The 20,294-nt window shown below is 44.9% G+C and overlaps 1 protein-coding gene across 3 annotated transcripts in view; it reads right to left on the reverse strand.

The window, feature by feature from the left end:
- The window catches only part of RAI1 (retinoic acid induced 1), a 104,698-nt gene that overhangs the window by 11,063 nt on the left and 73,341 nt on the right, over positions 1–20,294 (reverse strand). For all 3 annotated transcript variants that reach the window (XM_075830654.1, XM_075830653.1, XM_075830655.1), the window contains one exon: positions 1,454–6,731. In XM_075830654.1, the coding sequence (XP_075686769.1) occupies positions 1,454–6,715 (5,262 nt within the window). In that variant the 5' untranslated portion in view covers positions 6,716–6,731. The remainder of the gene's footprint in view (positions 1–1,453; positions 6,732–20,294) is intronic.

A 20,294-nucleotide genomic window follows, 5' to 3' on the forward strand; every position in this document is an offset into this window, starting at 1 on the left:
AGTAATTCTGGGGGTGGGCTGGTGTCTCATCTACGCACAGTGTCAGTAGATATTCTGAATGTGACCCCCTGGACTCTCTATACTCTCACTGGCCGTATTTTAGCTATTATCTTTCATTCGCTTATCTCACAGCCTTTGTTTCCCCCTTTTCTTAAATAATTTCTTTAGAATTGCTATGAGAGTCCCCACAGTCTGGAGCTGATACAAAACATTATATAAAACCCTTTTATGCAATCATTATATAAGAATCTACTGTACACAATGACTGTAGACTCCTATGAAGATGCAGTAACCTCTGTTGGCCACTAAGTGGTGACGTTGTCTTATAGTGCAGGTCATGCTGCTGCGCCGCCACAAAATTAAAGGGGAAGTGTGTGATTTGATTTTGCTGCTGCAACCAATGGATGTCATCTAGCAAACAAAAGCTGTAAAAAAACCAGCAGTAGCCAAATTGCTATAAAAATAAAACCTATATCTCATATAAATTCGTTTGGAGCTCGAGAGGTTTTTTTGTCTGAAAAGCCAAAATGTTGTCATGAACCAAGGCGTGTGGCTGACATATGTAACGGAGAAGAGGGAAAGGGGTTTTAATGTAAAGCAAGCGTAATCATTGTAGAATGAGAAGTTCTGCAACTTTTTATTATGCTTTGTGTTTCAATTCCTCACTATTTTCAAGATCTCTGCTAACAGTCAGTGAATGCTAACATTCTTGTTTAGATCCAAAGGCTAAAACTAGTACAGCCCTAGCATTTCTCACAGCTGAGGCTTTGTTACAATTATATTTAGTATAGACAATCCTCTGTGAGCTAAATACATCAGCAGGACCAATCTCTAATGTCCTGATAGTTTGTTACAATGTATCAGCGCAGTTATAAACTTTCAGGCTGTTTATCTCACACACGATTACCTAGAATGAATGCAATTGGGTTAAACATTACTACAATATATATTTGTTTCAGCCTCTGGATAAAAACAGGAATGTTCCCATTTGCGGACAACAAGCAGAGATTTTGAAAATGCTGAGGAATTGGTATTAAAAAGTTGAACTGCCTTTCATTTAGGAGTGTTGGCGGGTACTAAATAGTACTTTTCATGCAATGTTTTCTACAATCCCGATGTTGGTGATCTCGTCTCCCACCAGAAGTTTAAATGTGATGGCAGGAGACACACGAGCCTTTGCAGTAGGGGCCTCAGGCGTTGTACGGCTGCCTCGGCAACAATACCGCTCCATCTGCGCTAGTTGTAATATTTAAACTTCTGGTGGACAATGAAAACTCTGGCAACAATGGAGGTGCCCTTTAATGTCCATGTCGCTCAAAATCAAAAATATTCGTTATATTTTTTGTAGAATTAAGCTATGGAACCTTGCAAAAATTTCCAAAAATTTATTTCAAGTTTCTGAAAAATTTGATTATGTATTGTAGGTTACCGTGTTCCACACATGAGCACTCACCCCTGAAGCTGCCATCTGTATAGCTTCATGGACACCATACAGTTTTCCAGCCACCAGGTAAATTCCGCTGGTCCACACAGCACAAGCTTCATGGACCCAGTTCTCCTGCGTCTCAGGCTCCATCGAATGAGGCTCGGAGCTTTTGCTACAATGGTGCCTCCTCGGCTTCTCCGTTTCTGTCCCTTCTGTCTTTTTATTACAGCAGTAACAGCTGGGCAGCTTCCTGAGAAGTCCTCGGGCGCTAGTGCGGAGATTGTTGTGTTTGACTAGTTCAGGGGCTCCACTGTCCGTGCAAGACGTCCTCCCACTCCCTACTGTGCAAAGAGAATCTACCGTCTTGGAGGACTTCTCTGTTGGGGTCTCCTCTGTTTTGAGTTTATCTTTCGGCCTGGGTTTCTTGTTAGGTAAACAGTCCATAGGGTAATACGGGCCACAAAGATCACCCAAGTCTTTATAGTTGGCAGGGCAACGGCACAAGCAGCAGAGAAGACAACCGGAGCTCACCGACTTGCACACCAGAGGTCCCAACTGCATCCTAGAAGAAAACGGTAGAGAGCCTTGATTGGAAAATGTGACTGACGGAGACGAAGAGTGGACTGCGCTTCTCTCCTTCAATAATCGCATCTCATCGCCAGCAGAATTGATGACGGTACAAGTGGTAGTGAAGGCATTTTTGTTCTCCACCTGAATATATGGGGAGAAGAGCCGAACTCTGCTTTCAGCCCGCACCGGTTTAGAGGACACATACTTCAATTTAATTTCTGGCTCTTTGGGTGTAACAAGGAGAATGTTTTGCCTCTTTGACCTTCGCTTGGTTCTAGGAGTTTGGCTGGTGGACCTGCTTTGAGGAGGACACTTGCGTTGCCTCTTGGTGTAGCCATTGAAGGTTGGATACTTAGATTTTTTCCTAGCTCTGGTTTGGGACAAGGGTTCCACGGCTTTAACACCGGAGCTCCGTTTGGGCCCCACCTGTTTGCACACACTTGAGCGGAACTTATTGCCTAGGAGAACATTGTCCGATAGAGCTTTATCTTTAGACGTAAGAAGTACAGATGGAGAAGAACCAAGTAGCTTTTTCACGGTTGCTTTAGAAGTGCCCTGGGAAGTTTTGGATCTCCCTCTTCTGAACTTCTTTTTGGGGAGAGAACTAGGCTTTTTAGAATTGCCCTCTCTCTTTGCCACTTTATGTAAACCAGTCCCTCCATGGAACGAATTTGGAGCTGCTTTCTTCTTGCGGAAAGGTTTTCCTTTGAGGGACTTTTTGCTTGACCCTTGACAGCTAACTTTACGTGGTTCATGCTCTGACTTCGAAGATTCAATATGGTTCAAATCTTGAGCCATCGTCTTGGAGTTGGCATCTGCGGTTAGTAACGTGCCATTTTTTATTTCCCTTTTTTGGGCAACACTACTCAAACTACCGTTGTTAGAAGCCAAAACATGTGTCCCGGCCATGGCAGCGCCTTGTTTCTTTTGGTTTGGTGATGTAATTTTTTGAACAATGGCTTCCATTTTCAAACCTCTACCTTTTCTTGGTGGCAAGACTTTAGTCTTTATTGGCCCATGATAGGATGCACGTGAGGTCACCTTCAGGCAAACATCTTGGGTGACACGCACAGAAGAAGCACTGAGGATGACCTTACAATTCTTCTTTGAAGCTATTGCTAACTTGACTTTCTCTTTTTTAATTGGTTTAATTTTTTTGAATAAATTGGGAGAGGTCTCAGACTTCTGCTCTTTAATCTTTTTGCTACGTATGATCAGGTTTCGCTTTTTGGCTGGAACCGGGGAAATTAAGTTTGACTTTCTTTTCAGAGAATGCAAGGGTCGCTCAGAATTTTTGACATTTATTCCAACCGCGGTGTTTGGGAGCTTTATCCTTTTCCTGACTTTTGGCGTCATCTGAAATGTATCAGTGGTCAAACAATTGTTTGCTAATATTTTCTTTAAGGACGAACGCTTCTTCAAAACAAAGTTCATTCCCCTCTTTCCTCTTCTTCTCTTTGCTGGGAAGAGCTCCTGTTTCTTGCTTCGTGACCTTAAAATCATGGATCGCTCGTCCTTCACGATACTGATGCTATTTTCTTTAGCTTTCGGAGTGCCGCCAAGGATTGTGGGCGAGTTATTTTGCAGAAGAAAGACATTTTCGTCATTCGTTGCTGGTACCATTTTCATGGCATTCTTCCCACCCCTCTTCCCTGTTTTATACGGGGCCCTTTCCTTTTCACCAAATGTTCCTTTTTTAGTCATCTTTTCTTGGGCAGGTGTCTTAATACCTACTCCTGTACCACATGCTTGAGGTTCTACCTTGGCGGTAGAGGAACGGGTGCACATCCTTGCCGGGGTCACATGATTCCTAATGACTGCTGCTATTTCATTTTCTATCTGACCCTTTTGTTCGTCAGTCTCTGATTTATTATTCCCTTCTGTCGGATTCTGAACAGGAGGAGACGTTTCGGCTATTCGGCACTGACTCCTTCGACCACGCAGAGATTTCTTTTCGACGGCTTCGTCGGTTTTAAGAGGCGGCTGATTATTCATTATTTCAGTTTTTTTTTCTTCGGCTTCCTCGAGGACTGCTGATTCTAGCGCAGTGTCTTCTATGTCCTCTTCAATTTTTTCTTTTGTGTCGTCGATGTGCGGTATTGTGGATTCAAACCAGCTTTTCACTTTCGACTCGGTTTCAACAGTGGGACCGAGCAACATGATAGAATTACAAGACAACTGGGAAGGTGCCACCAAAGTCTCCTTTTCTTCGGTACTTGGATTTTCAAAAGACTCCGGTGTATTAATAGAAGATAATGCTTCGGAATCCCTTGTTGGTTTGGTAATAGATTCATCATAAGTGAAAGATTTTCTTTCGGAGAAGTCACACAATGAGGAATAGTCTTCCGGTTCCAGATTCGATTCTTTTTGGGATGGAAGATCGGGTATGTCATGGAAATCTTCATCAGTGTAACAGTCCCTGGTGTCTTCCAACCACTTCTCATTGTCTTCTTTGCTATCTTCTGGGTAAGCCATGTCTTCCGCTCCCTCTTTGTTAAACTCTTCCCCACAATCATTTTCCAAGGGTGTTTCCACGTCAGGGACATCGACTTTACTTTCTTTGCTTTGAAACAAACTTTTTTGGAGATCTGTAGAATGAAGGCTTAACTCAATTTCTTTCCACCTAAGGCAAGATTCAGTCATGTTTTTATCTGGCCAGTCAAAGGGATCTGAATTTTTTGCACAATTTGTGTTTGCCACCGTATTTGAGTAACTGGTATAGTTGGCATTCGAGGTCACAGGCGCCACATTTTTCTCTGTGCCTAAATCAACCGAATTTTCAGCGTTTTCTTCGGCAACTTTTTCCTTCTTCTCATAGTAGTCCTCATTGAACTCATCGTGGTTCCTCAGAGGGGTTTTTTCTGGTGTACCTTTCTTCAAAGCCTCCGAAAAGAGTTGAACATTCTCCTGATCGGACCACGTGTTTTTGACCACTGATTCGACACAAGTGTGATTTTCTAAGTTGTATGGGGATTTGGGTGTATTATTATCCAATTCAGGAGAATCGACCCAAGCCTTTTCAGCTTTCTCATTATCAATAGCATCTTGCAGAGCAATGATTTCTGTAGACAACTCCTCTTGGGATAGAGAATTGACTAGTAAGTGAGGACATTCTCTCTCACTGCTCACCAGTTTTGCAAAAGTCTCCAAGGGAAGGTTGGCGTGTATGCTCTGAAATGAATCATCAGACTTTGTAGACATGTTGTCAGGTGAAGTCACCGAACATGTAGAGATGGACTCTAGTTTCATTTTTGTACTATTGGCCCTGGCTGGGCTTCGTCCTGGGCCACAATACAAATAATTTCTCTCTAGCTGGTCATCGGAGCCACTAAGGTAGTCTGTATCTTGAACCTCGGCATGGACAGATTGGGGCGTACCAAGGGTTTCTGAAAGAGGTGTCCCCATTGGTTCAGACGAGTAAGCGCTGCTCTCTGAACTACAATGCTGTCCTTTCATTTGCTCTGGGGTCCTGGGAGAAGTCTTAATTGCTTTCTTCTGTGGAATTCCAGACTTGGTCATTAGAAGTTGCTGAACGGTTGTCGAGATGTTCTCCACCTGTGAAGTGAGGGCTGTAAGGCTTTGCAAACTGAGGTCAGACAGCAAGGTCTCTGGGATTTTGTCATTTTGCAAGCTTTTCGTTTGAGACTCTGGACTGGAGGTGCCTGTAGGTGATGGATTTAGGAGGGGCATGTAGTGGCTGTGATCGGAAATACCCATAGGGAATGTATTAGCATTATGCTGTTGCTGGTTGTACTGAAAGTTCTCAATGTTCGGCATTAGTGGAGAAGGGGTGGAACTATAAGATGGGGATCTGCCCACGGACCGGGCTGGAGAATGGCTGGCACTTGGACTGAATGTTTGATAATACTGTTCTGGAGTTCTGCTGGGATTCTCAGGTTGACAATACGCTTGCCCTTGTTGGCTGTAATGTTGCCCATGGTACTTGGCCATGTTCTGGTAGTGCAAAGTTTCCTGTGTATGGTGGCGTTGGGTTTGCTCAAATGAAGCCATTCTAGATGACTGGTAGCCATGCATGGATTGCACCAGTTGGCCAGCCGTAGCCATAGTACGTTCATCGGGAGGGTTAGAAGGGGCTGTGCAACTTTTGAAGGAATGAGACACAGGGCTGCTCCCTGGCACAGAGGGGTACGTCGAAGTGGGGAAATTCTGATTGAAGTGGGACAACTGGGAAAAAGGAAGAGGGGAGGATGGGACGTCATTCTGGACCTTCTGCTGTGGAAGCTTAGTGTAAGGAAGATTTGGTTGCTGGGGGTGGTGTAGAGCGTGGGAACGGAATGGTATCTGTCCAGTTGGATCTTGATACCCTCTGCTTTCTCCAGGTGTCTTCTTTATTACGTTTTCCTCATATTTCGCCCCACCCAAAGCCTGAGATTGCCCCCAGTTTTGCATCCCATCTTCTCCGGCATACTGTCCAGGATACACACTGCCCTCGGGGAAACTAGTAAAAGAGACTCTGCCTTGAAGCTGTTGGACATTCATGTGCTTGTCACCACGGGGGTATTTTTCCCCAGTATTGTTCTCGTAACCTTGATAGGACGTCTGGGCATAGTACCCTTTGGTCATCTGTCTCTGACGCACGCAGTTGAGCCCCGGGTGACTTTGATGCCTGTAATTCTCCAGGCGTGAGGAATCCTGTGAAGATGGTTGGTAGTTCTGTTGGTTGCCGTGGAAACCACACCTTTCCCGAAAAGACTGCATGACTTGCTCTTGTTATCTGTAGGAAAAAATAGAACAGGAGAGATTCAGATACAAGGCTTTCACTTGCTACCACGCTAATCCTGCTACCCTGTCCCTGCCAACATACAGACATAGACTCACTTTACCTTTATCTGAACTACTCTTCGAAATTAAAGGAATTCCTTAAAAAAGCTATTTTTTTGTGCATTCATTGAAACCCTATAACCGAGAGATGAGGCACCTCAGACCTCACGCCTCGGCTAGTTCCTACTGAATTAGACAGACTTACTATTAGTTCCAACTTCCACTTATATATCTCCAAAAAGTTTTGGCCACAGCATAGAGGCAAATTCGTAACATGAAATGTCGGAAGCCAGAAAATCCCGCCCGGCGGCAACATCTCATGTTGCTCCCATATCGGGTCTCACAAAAGGGATCCTTATGCATTGGAGCCACGTTACCAGCCTTTGTATTACTCTATGTCCAATTGCAGCAGGTGTTGAGCATGGGAGGTGGCGTTGGAAACGGGTAACCTTAGTAAGGCCTCCTGCACGCGGTCCATGATTACGGCACGGACGGGCCGCGGAGTGTCATCCGTGGGCACACAAAATGTGAATTGATTTCAGCCCGGATGATCATGTATTATGTATTAATGACATGTCCTATTTTTTTTTGGGCGGTCTGGGTTCTCCAGAAGTTGTATAACTACAAGTCCCGGCATATCCTGACAGGTGGAAAAATACAGTCTGCCTTCGACGGACGAGAGCAATATATCAGGAGCAAAGTCTGCGCGCGTTCCCTTGTGTGTCTCCGGACGTGCCCACCACGTTGGCACCTGTGCCCCTCATTAGCTAAGGTTACACAGTACTTTTCTGTAGAGCCTGCACCAGCAGGACAGACCGTCCTCCCTCCCCCCATGCCGTCAGCTGGTTCCCTCCCAGTGATTTGTGCAGGGGAAGATCAGCAACATTTTACATGATCTATGTTTGAAGCTGCACAGAAGGTGCTTTGGTGGAGCCAGACGCTGCATACAAATGAAATGTAGAGGAGTGCGCGCCATTCGTGCTGCTGCAACGCTGCCAATATCACAAGGTGCAGGATGGATTCCAGGCAGCGGCTTATTAGAGCTTAACCCCTTCTCCACCACAGGGGGAACTGCACGCCGTAAATGTTTTCTACTATAAAGGTTCCTCGACAGCTCCAAAAAAAAACACCAAAAACCTACTCCACTCTACAGGGCGCCTTTTATATCCCCCCTAGGTCTGAGAAACCTATGGTTAGGTGTTAAAAAAAAAAAAATTTGGGAGGAGGAGATGGCGGAGTCAGGAACGATCAATTAATATCCAGGCTCTATAAAAATCTATCTACGCCACAGAAAAAAATAAGAGGAAAGAAGCACTCACAGTCAGGATCCAACGGCAATCCTTTCACAATCGCTGCGTGACATTTCAGCCGTGGAATGGAACGAAAAATTAGCTTTTGTGCGATGCTACTGAGGGGGGTGGGTAGACTTTTGCAATTCAGGGTAAGGGTTAATATATTGCAATGGGCCGTGTATTTGCCTATAACATTTGGCATGCGCAGGAAGAAAACGGCAAAGGTCCGTGAATTTCATAGGTTAACCTGTTAGTGCCTGGAGAGGGTTTTTCTTCCAAGGTACAAAGACCGATTTGTCCAATGCAATACCGTTTTGTAAGGGTAGGGGGTAAAAATAACTGCGCACAAGCCATACTCCGACAGTCTAATATACGTAGTTTTAAAATTCGTCCCCCGCTCAGTGATCTCGTCGGTGGCAGCCGTCATTTGTTTACATGTGCTCCTTGCAGGATTGATTGGTCACGTCTGCTCTATGTGGATGGGAGACGTACAGGGAACGCACGTAAACAAACATTCTCCAGGGTTGAAAATGTAACCCCTTTGGAGGGGGGGGGGGTAATTTGTCAAATGTCGCCTTGAAGACGTATTTTCTGGGTGTTGCGATATTGTGACTGCCCCTTTAAGAATGTAAGTGATGATACATGATGGAAAAATTGACGCAGCACGTTAATAACTACGTTGGACGTTTTAGACTCCGTATTCCGAGATGTAATTGCGCCATTTTTCTTTCTATAAGGCCATAAAGAATGGAAGGCTCCTTGCAATCAATGGGTCCTGATGAGAGTAGGCATTGTGTGCGAGTAAACATCTGTGCATTTTGGGTGGAGGAGGGGGACGGAGGGAGCGCAGTCTGAGTCCCCAGTAATTGCCTTCTGCTGCAGGCGGATCTGGTGCCGAAACGGTGAACGTCTGAGCAGACGAGCTCTGGCTGAGTGGAGCTGACACACTTTTACCCGTGTAGCATCCTCTGCCCTGGGGTCTATAACTCCCACACCTGCTTGTGGCAGAACAATCAGAGCGGAGAGTGAGAGGAAGCACAGACGAGCAACTCCGCCTCGGGTTACCTGCTGATACAGGGAAAGGAGATGAGACATGGAGAATTAGCGCTCTGTGCCTCCTACCAACCTCCAGGAGCAAAGGAAAAAATAGTCTGCAGTGGAAAATGGCCAGAGGTGACCTTAAACCCCCACCCATGGCAATATCCGCTCCACACAAACATACGGATGCAGCGGCGCTGAATTTGTTGATTAATTCTAAAGACTTAAAATGTAACTACACTCAAGACCTAAAATTACAGGTGTGACTACAATTCACCTCAATATCCCACTCCCCAAATGCCACGCTCACAGGGGTCCAGGAAGCTGAGATATGAGCAGCTGCTTGTTGGGCCCTCACGCTGTAGAGCTGCTTAGTGATTTCTCTTCCTGCCTGTGACATGGAGGAAAAAAAGTAGCCACCGGCGATTTTTTTTGGACAAAATAGCGGCTCTGCGGGGTGAAGGAGTCAAAATGAGTGTTTTCTTTACCCCGCAGGGCCGCCATTTTCATCTGTTTGGTCTGTAGTATTTACCTCACCGATCATTAGCCCGGTCCATTGTTCCCTATTATAAATATGGCAGCGCGCAGCGGAACGGCAGATTATCAGTACAGCTCTGCAATCTGGGTCTGTCAGCCCGTTCCTCCATTTACAGGTGGCAGGGAACACCAGACATAAGGCGTCATGTGTTTGGGCTCCAAGCCATGCTTATTTCTTATGTACGCTGGCCCAAGACGTTACCAGTCTCTTGTCAGGAGGTTTTCAGTCCCAGACTGTCTCACAATTGCCTTTCCCCGGGGTCTTTTTTTTTTTAAACATCCTTTGGAAACAGATGGTCCCTTTAAGATTCGGATAAAAGGAACATAATCTTAAACTGCAGAGGAGTGCGGGAAAGGCCTGCAGGATACAGAAGATCCCTTATAGGTCTCCAAAAACCCGGAAGCTCAATGCCAGTCTGGAGGAATGCTGGGAGTACGGCCAAAATCCGTGAGAGGGGGATTCGACATACAGAATCCACGATTTATACCCCGTATCCAATACACATACGCTGTGCTTACAGACTTGCATTTGATGGGCTTTAGGGGCTCGTGGATAAAATTGCTGGTTCAGCAGTGCAAGTGAGATAAAGAAATTGCAGAACGATGCACCCTTCCTTTAATCCGGCATCCTGTAGTCCAGAATTTATGATATTACTAAATGGTCATATGGGACTCTCATTGGTCAAGCAAAGGCAACAGTAAAATGAATAGACCGGTACTATAAAAAAAAATCATTATTTATTCCGGATTGTACATATATAGCTCAGCTTTATGGGCTCCGCATCATATAATTTAATACAGATTATTGGAATAGGATGCCCCAATCCCAGAACAACCCATTGAAACGCACCCCGCCCTCAACCTTAATCCTGTCTGTGTTTTTTGCCCTATGTCTGCCAAGTCTGTTCCCCTTCCGTCTTTGCACTGGTTACCTACAATGATATCCGCAGGTTCCTGGTAGAGTATCCTACCCCATGTAGCTTGCAAAATTGGCATCATTCTCACATCATGACACTGCACATGCAGCCCTGTCCTCACTGGACAGGTCACTGCCTCCCACAAGATCAACAAATTCCTCTCCTGAAATACTCTGTGCTGCTGGTTTTCCTGCTCCTTTCATTACTTTGAGTCTGTGATCTTCCATTTGCCCCAGTCACATGCAGCCCTGTCCTGTATAACATCATTACAAGTGGACAGGTCACTGCCTCCCACAAGATCAGCACATTCCTCTTCTGAAATACTCTGTGCTGCTGGGTTTCCTGCTCCTTTCACTACTTTGAGTCTGTGATCTTCCATTTGCCCCTGTCACATGCAGCCCTGTCCTGTATAACGTCATTACAAGTGGACAGGTCACTGCCTCCCACAAGATCAGCACATTCATCTCCTGCTGCTGTTATCATTCTTATGATCAGAGTGCTCTATCCTTGCCCACTTTACAATTCTACTTCCCATCATACAATAAACTACAGGGTATTTAATCCCTGCCCACTTCAAAGCAGGAGGTATGGGTACTATATGCTGTAGGGATACTTTAAAGAGGACCTGTCACCTCTCCTGACAAGTCTATGTTAGTAAATCATTGTAATTCCCTTTAAATAACAATTCTGGAACATATTTTCTTAGAACTTTATGTTGTGCTGTTCCTCTGTTATTCCTCCTATAAACTGCTGGGTGTTACTGTTACCAGTTAGGGGTGTGTCCCTACACAGACTGACACAGTCCAATCAGTGCTGACCGAGTGAGACTGTGTAGGGACACGCCCCTTTGACAAGGAGAATGGAGACACAGTTTTCAATTTATTTACTAATTTCTAGGAGGAATAACAGAGGAACGGCACAACACAGAGTTCTAAAAAAAATATGGTCCAGAATAGTTATTTCAAGGGGATTACAAGTATTTACTAAAACAAACATGTCAGAAAAGATGACCGCTCCTCTATAAAAGTGTAAATTAAGGGCAGTCCCTAAAAAGACGTGTCCCCCCCCCTTGCAAACCGATATTCCGCATTACACTAAAATAGTCCCCAAAAGTTCTGGGATCTTCAAATATTACCTCTACCCCAAAATGCTATGCTGGTGGGTACAATTGCTGTAAATGACCCCCTACCCTAATTAATGCTAATTGTAGGAATGAAACGGCGCACGCCCTGGTGGATGAAGCATCTTGACAAACACTCCCAACCAATCCAAGGAGCCAAGAAAGTCATGTGACACCCTTAGACTTGTTAGAGAGACTTCTTGGGTTGCAATATACATGAACCCATGATTGTTCGCCAAGCTGTTGATGTGGTGCGTCTTTTCGGCTCTCCTACCACAACTTCTGGGTGGCGGGGGGGGGGGGGGGGTGGTTGTACCCATTAGTTGAGCTTTATTAGATTATCCAAACAGACAGACACCATCTTCCTCCTTGTCAGTGCCTTGCTTTTCCTCCATGTTTTCAGCGCTCTCCAGACTCGCCACGAGGGGTTACCCAGGCTGTCTCCATACAGCGTTTTATTAATAATTCCATTATGCTGTCATATTCTTCACAGCTTGCTGTGCGCTTTATATACTTAGCATGGAGCGGGCATCACGGGGGGCACCGGGAGATCAGAGCAAGAAGCAGCCTGGGCACGGGGATGTAGAAACGCTTTGCGGCGTATAAATTTTATGGTCAGGATCCACCCCGTGAGATAGCGCAGGGCCGCTTGGCTGGCACTTAGGAGCTACTTACTGATGAAAAATGAATTGTTGTAATTATCTGTAACTTAATGGCGTATCGGAAGACGTCCAAGCAGCGCTCACCCAATGGAAGCGGAGACGGAAGAGCGAAAGAAGCGACGTACAGGGCCGCAATGGTCTATTGTAATATCTGCGATGGACGCCATTTATACCCCCTGGTATATAACCTCGGGATAGGATTACACTATGAACAATGGCACCAAGACTCGGTAGGAAGCTCCACACACATCTGCGCGCGGGATTATGGCGAAACGAAATTGTATCACGCAAAATTGGATTTTTTTTTTCACAGGTCACATAAAACTCGTCGGGTATTAAACAGAATCTGTACTACTTCCCTATGTGTGGCCATAATGATCAGGTCCTGGGACTGGTGGGCATTTGTCTCCTTCAGGCCATTTTATGGGGGGGGGGGGGGGGGTTAGAGCACTCCTTGTTAGGTTTGACCCGCAGAAAGGTTGTATGGGGCTCCTGGATAGAGAGGGCAAAGGTCAGGATGGATAAATGCTACCGAAGTGCAATACGTTGACCCAGCTCAAACGTATCATGACTATGTTGGACAATAAAGGGCATGGGCCTCTTACCACCCATCGGCCAAAATCACTTTGTCCCACCCTTGGCATTTGGTAGCGAGCAATACTGCCCTCTACTGGGAGACCAGAGCTCTGTAGGATCCCTATTTTTTGGCTTTGTCCTTTTTTAAAGGGATATTCCAGTGCCCATAAAAATTTTACAGCTTTCATTGACCTCAGTACAATGGTGGATGGAATTCAATTAAAACGCACCGCCGCCACCCTCCTGAAATAAAAAAAGAATCCCTTGATCTCATACTGCCACATAACGAAGCAGATTTGCCATTCCGGAGTCTGTGAAAGTCGGATGACTACCCCTTTGTAAACCATAAAGGCAGCCAGACAGATGTAACAGCTGAATTTATTTTTAACAAGATGATAGAAATGGACGTCTCATAGAATTTTTAGGTGGAGATGGAGTACCCCTTTAGGACGATACTTGACTTGAAGGAAATCTTAAAAGGCCTAAAACACCATGATAAATGACAACATATGATGTTACCATGGCAACCAAAAAACAAAACAAAACAAAAACCTGTGGTAATAAAATCAGAAAGGGGACTGGAACCTCCCGGGACACCAAAAAATATGCTGAAATTATCTGTAAAAGATCCAAATCTGCTTATTCTGCGTTCCAAGTCACCGGACGGGTTATAAATAGGCCAGGTTGCCCAGCGAGCGTAGAGCCCATAAGAAATACATTATTCATAGGCTGCCTCCCGGCTCAGGCCCGACACTATTTATATCAGGTTCCTCTAGGATCCGGAGAAGAAAGGGAGCCCGACACAACTGCACGCACCACCCATTCACTGCCAAGAGAAGGAGCGGCCTCGTCATGTGACTGCGCCGGATTGTGAATGGCCTTTGTGTCAAGTGGGCGAGGCCTAGCCGGGCATTCGGCAAAAAGGTTCACATTATGGAGTGTGATGTGACCCCCCCACCATACCCGCCAACATTTTGTAATCTAAAATAAGTGCAACAATCCCCCCCCCCATCTACCACACTAAAGTGTCCCCCCTGTTCTGGATTGGTTCCTTGTTATGGATTAATTTTTTTAAAGGGTTCGTCAAGTTTTAGGTAAATGAAGCCTAATCATCGTATGACGAACACTTCAGAAACTTTCTAGTACATTTTGTGTGTCAATTCTGCACTTTTTTTTAAAGACCTCTACTTGCTGTCAGTGAATGAAAACATTTTTTGTTTAAAACCAGAGACTGAATTCTCGTCCTGATCTAAAAAACTACGTGGAGATATATTAAGATCGTGCCAGTTCTAATGAAAAAACAATCTGGAGTAAGGAGCGACACATTTAATAGAGGAACGTACGTCTTAATTTTCTTGCATCATCGGCTGTCTGTGCGCCACTAAATAAAATCCACGCCAGTTAGGGGCTGGTGTAGATTTCACGGCAGTTTTTGGCATAAATTGGTCAGGCCGCTGGTGGGCACGCCCCCTCTGCCAAGCTCCGCCCCTTCTGCCAAGCTCCGCTTACTTACAATGCTGAGAGTGGGGGCAGTGGCCCAAAAGTCCAAATTTTTGTGATTTATTTTTTTCGGCCCGTTTGCAACATTTTTCTGCCACTGGCATGGAAACTTTGGGAACTTTCTCCCTTTGATTTTAAATGTTATACCATTCTCAAGATCTCTGCTTGCGGTCAGTGACTCTAGACATTCTTTTTGAAGCAAGAATAGTGCTGCAGACTGCGCTATAGTTCACGTAAAAAATAAAAAATACCAGAAAGGGCGATGGAAACCCAAACGTGAACGCAAATAAGAACAGAGCCTGTGGTCAGTACAGGGTATTCAGTCTGTGAGTGTAAACAAGATTATTCCCATTCACTGACAGTAAGCAGAGATCCCAAAAACGGTGCGGAATTGAAACACAAAGTACATGGCAATATTTGAGGAGAAAAAATAAATATGGTGCCAGCTCTGTGCGTTCTGCCGCACTAGTAGCTCTACATGTGAACACTGGTTGTGCAGTTGAATCCAATCTGTTGTTTCCTGTTATCAGCCATTTTAGGAAGTGACTGACAATTACTACTTTATGTTGCACATCTTCATCTTAAATGGAGGCCTCTCTTGACTTTTGGGGACAGGTATTCCCGCCAAAACATGATTGCGACCGCCAATCTCATTGGATTTGATCTTTTTCCTACTCAATCTGAAAGATCTGTACGTATTATTATCGTTTTTGGCACAGGACACATACAGGCCTTTGTATATGGTTGACGGCCGCATGACAGGAAAATGACGCCTATCTCATTCACCTCACAGAGCGGAACGTCGGCCCCCGAAATACAAGGAAACGATTTGCTGTTTTGTGAAATGTTCCCCTTATGTGACGGGTGGAGGTAGCGAAACACAAAAGAACCCCAAATACACCAAAGCATTTGACTGTTCCCCAGGGGGACATAGTGACACAACCTGAGGAAACTCGACCTCCATTTTGATCCTGCCACACAGCAGCACGCAGATGAGTATCTTAGTGACAAAGGAGGGATCTGTGCCCCCTCAGAGTTCCCGCCGAGGCTACGGGCATCTTACTGCCTGCATGCTGTTTGCTCTGTATTCTTCAGCCTAATCCATAGACATCGTATTGTACAAATTCCCCGGCCAGATTTCCATTATCTGAATAAAGACCCATCCTCCTCCCCGTCTGGATGTTCATTCCCACCGCATGGCTGAGTAATTTTGCCACTGATCGTTGCAGCCAATGAAACTGAGAATTAGAGATATTTTTCACCCCCAGCCAAAGCTTTAAAAATAAATCTGAGCAGAAATCCCCCCGTGCCAGGAATACGCAATTCACCGTTTTACTGCAACAGCTAAAATATTATGTTTTGCAACCGTCCAAACCTTCGCGCAGCGCCAGAAATATGTAGGAAGGAGACAACACCCCCCCCCCTCCTGCAGACACAGGACTCAGAGCAGAGAGCAGGACGGTCAGATTATATAGGATTTTACAGACAAAACTAAATTATATTAAGCTGAAGAGCAGATTTATCATGTCGATATTTTATTTAAAGTCAAATTACACCTAAAATATCAAAATTCACACTGCATGATTTCCGGGATTTTGGTCTTTAAAGGGTACTAGCTGTTATACCCGGCGTTGCTCGGGAGGTTGACTTACGGTAGTGTGTCTGCCTGTCCGTCCCGGGGAGGCTGTTGTGGGTGACAGTAGTCGGTCGGGCCCGGGGGTCTCACACCGGACGGCGGAGAAGCCGGAAAGCGAGGCGGCCCACCAGCTTGGTGTCTTGTTGTCGCCATGTTGGGAAGGTCAGTATAGGGGCGGTGTGATCTAGGCCTGCCATACAGCACACGGAACCTCATGGAGCCCGCGCTCCACCGCACCCTCAATCACAGACCCAGCTCCCTCCGCCAACGATACTCACCATCACGGCCGTGTCTGCCCGTCCGTCCCGGGGAGGCTGTGAGCAGACAAAGAGCCGGCGCCCGACACTGTGCTCCAAGTATCCTCTGACCTAGCGCCATTTTGTGTGTGACGTTCCTCTGACGCCAAGGCGTGGCTAAAGACATCCTACCATTTTGTGTCTACAGCTCCTATGCAGACTAATGTGCAACGGTCGTCACACGGACCTATGTAATTCAATGGGGCCGTTCCTATGGCCGTTGATTCAAGGGACCGTGTGAAGGGTCAGTTTAAAAATAGAACATGTCCTATTTTGTTCCGTTTACCACGGATCCCTCCATAGACTCAAGTCAATGGACATCCGTAAAAATGGAACCCGCACCTCGGACGTGGAAAACATCACGTTTATCACGTCCGAGTTTCCCCGCGTTCGTGTGAATCTAGCCTTACTCCGTATTCTACTATCTGTCCTATACATACATCTGGTAAATTAGCAAGAAGTAGGGAACAAATGAAGGAGAGTAAAACTGCAGTATCAGACTACACAAGGTTTGTTTGTAGTTTGTTAGCACAGAAACACATAGGTCTGCATAGGAGTTGTGGACACCAAACGGTCAAGGATTTTTAAGACTTGAAGAAGTTTGGCTTTGGCTAAAGTGGTCATGATCCTCAATTTCTGCTGATATAAAACTGCATTAATAATGCAGAATTTTAGAGGTAGTGTTGATCACCATTTTATAATTTATATAAAGAATGCATCTGCATAGAAAATTGAGTCACTGTGTACATACATTACTTATCCTGTACTGATCCTGAGCTACATCCTGTATTATACTCCAGAGCTGCACTCACTATTCTGCTGGTGGAGTCACTGTGTACATACATTACTTATCCTGTACTGATCCTGAGTTATATCCTGTATTATACTCCCAGAGCTGCACTCACTATTCTGCTGGTGGAGTCACTGTGTACATACATGACATTACTTATCTTGTACTGATCCTGAGTTACATCCTGTATTATACTCCAGAGCTGCACTCACTATTCTGCTGGTGGAGTCACTGTGTACACACATTACATTACTTATCCTGTACTGATCCTGAGCTACATCCTGTATTATACTCCAGAGCTGCACTCACTATTCTGCTGGTGGAGTCACTGTGTACATACATTACTTATCCTGTACTGATCCTGAGTTACAGCTTGTATTATACTCCAGAGCTGCACTCACTATTCTGCTGGTGGAGTCACTGTGTACATACATTACATTACTTATCCTGTACTGATCCTGAGTTACATCCTGTATTATACTCCAGAGCTGCACTCACTATTCTGCTGGTGGAGTCACTGTGTACATACATTACATTACTTATCCTGTACTGATCCTGAGTTACATCCTGTATTATGCTCCAGAGCTGCACTCACTATTCTGCTGGTGAAGTCACTGTGTACATACATTACATTACTTATCCTGTACTGATCCTGAGTTACATCCTGTATTCTACTCCAGAGCTGCACTCACTATTCTGCTGGTGGAGTCATTGTGTGCATACATTACATTACTTCTCCTGTACTGATCCTGAGTTACATCCTGTATTATACTCCAGAGCTGCACTCACTATTCTGCTGGTGGAGTCACTGTGTACATACATTACATTACTTATCCTGTACTGATCCTGAGTTATATCCTGTGTTATACTCCAGAGCTGCACTCACTATTCTGCTGGTGGAGTCACTGTGTACATACATTACATTACTTATCCTGTACTGATCCTGAGTTACATCCTGTATTATACTCCAGAGCTGCACTCACTATTCTGCTGGTGGAGCCACTGTGTACATACATTACATTACTTATCCTGTACTGATCCTGAGTTACATCCTGTATTGTACTCCAGAGATGCGCTCACTATTCTGCTGGTGGAGTCACTGTGTACATACATTACTTATCCTGTACTGATCCTGAGTTACATCCTGTATTATACTCCAGAGCTGCACTCACTATTCTGCTGGTGGAGTCACTGTGTACATACATTACTTATCCTGTACTGATCCTGAGCTACATCCTGTATTATACTCCAGAGCTGCACTCACTATTCTGCTGGTGGAGTCACTGTGTACATACATTACTTATCCTGTACTGATCCTGAGTTACAGCTTGTATTATACTCCAGAGCTGCACTCACTATTCTGCTGGTGGAGTCACTGTGTACATACATTACATTACTTATCCTGTACTGATCCTGAGTTACATCCTGTATTCTACTCCAGAGCTGCACTCACTATTCTGCTGGTGGAGTCACTGTGTACATACATTACATTACTTATCCTGTACTGATCCTGAGTTACATCCTGTATTATACTCCGGAGCTGCACTCACTATTCTGCTGGTGGAGTCACTGTGTACATACATTACTTATCTTATACTGATCCTGAGTTACATCCTGTATTATACTCCAGAGCTGCACTCACTATTCTGCTGGTGGAGTCACTGTGTACATACATTACATTACTTATCCTGTACTGATCCTGAGTTACATCCTGTATTATACTCCAGAGCTGCACTCACTATTCTGCTCTGGAATCAGACAACATTCCGTTGACCGACACCTCACATACAATTTGGCTGAATGTAATGTACTCTGTTGCACTGCATTCTGGGAGTGTTAATATTTTTTACATGGGTTACTTTACAGTCCTTGGTGTAAATCCTACATTCCCTAGAATAACCAAAGAAGTGCAGACACTGATCAAGCAGGAGATACTGTAGTGATCTATATAATTGTGAATTCAGCTGTGGATGAGAATGAGCAGGATTAGTACTATATAAAAGTAATGGAAAAGTATTTTCAAAGTAAATTTTTTTTTTTTGTTAGCCTTGATGGACTATTTCAGGCCATAGAGTGAGCCGCACATTCCCCGGGTTACTCCCATTCTGGAGATAGATGAAGATCCCAGCTCTGTGACCCGCACCTATCAGACATTTATGGCATATCCTGTGAATATGTCATAAATGTCTAAGGTGGGAATACCTCTTTAAATGATAACATTCTGTCTGCCTGCAGCCACCACTAGGGGGAGTACTGCATACTGTTATACATGTTATTATATTATTATGTAATTAATCACCACTAAATTTTGGATCTATTTGGATTAATAAAAACAAAATGGTTCTCGGGGTTTAACATTCATGTTAATGTTCTGGTCTTGTGTGTACACTGGTGGATATTTAGGATACTGGTCCCTTTAATAAAATCAGAGCCTGATCTTATAGGCCGTCCATGGTTTTAGCCGGTGCGCGTCGTTCCTGGTACGCAGAGGCTGCTGCTTGAAATGCTCTTTGTGATGTCAAAGCTCGGTCAGGCCTGCCATTAAATCCCTAAGTCTGTCCCTTTGTACCAGTAAACAATGTCAGGTCTGAGACAGACTCATTAAGGTTCGGACTACGTAGAGATTTTGTCGCCATCATGGTCTCAGGTGCCACCAATGTGCTGCTGTGATGGACGATCATGGGATCATTGTATTGGGATTGTTTATAGAAAATTGGTCCAATAATAATCAAGGGTATATGTACTATGGAGGTCCAACATGGAGTCTGCGTACTTTGGTGCCTGCGGAGATTAGGGGGGCTTAGATAAACTCAGGGGCACAGCTAGGGGGAGAGAGGTAGCCGTTGTACCTGGTGCCAAGAGGGTACCAAAAACGACTCTACCTCTATTATAAAAGTCACATGGTAGGTAGGGGGCCCTATTACAGATTTTGCTTTGGGGCCCTGGAGTTTTAAATTACTCCTATGGATAAACTCCATCCATCTTGGTGAAAGCCTATCTTACAATGGTTGAGAATGGGCCCCAGGTAATATAGCTATGGGGGGGGAGGGGTTGAAGTCGCAACTGGGCCCCTTACTCCTGAAGCTCCCACAGGAGCCACAGGCCAAGTGCGGAGCTATTGACATATAATGTTAACTATTCGACGATGTAAT

This window comes from Rhinoderma darwinii, chromosome 6, assembly GCF_050947455.1.
Source record: "Rhinoderma darwinii isolate aRhiDar2 chromosome 6, aRhiDar2.hap1, whole genome shotgun sequence".
Lineage (NCBI taxonomy): Eukaryota > Metazoa > Chordata > Amphibia > Anura > Rhinodermatidae > Rhinoderma > Rhinoderma darwinii.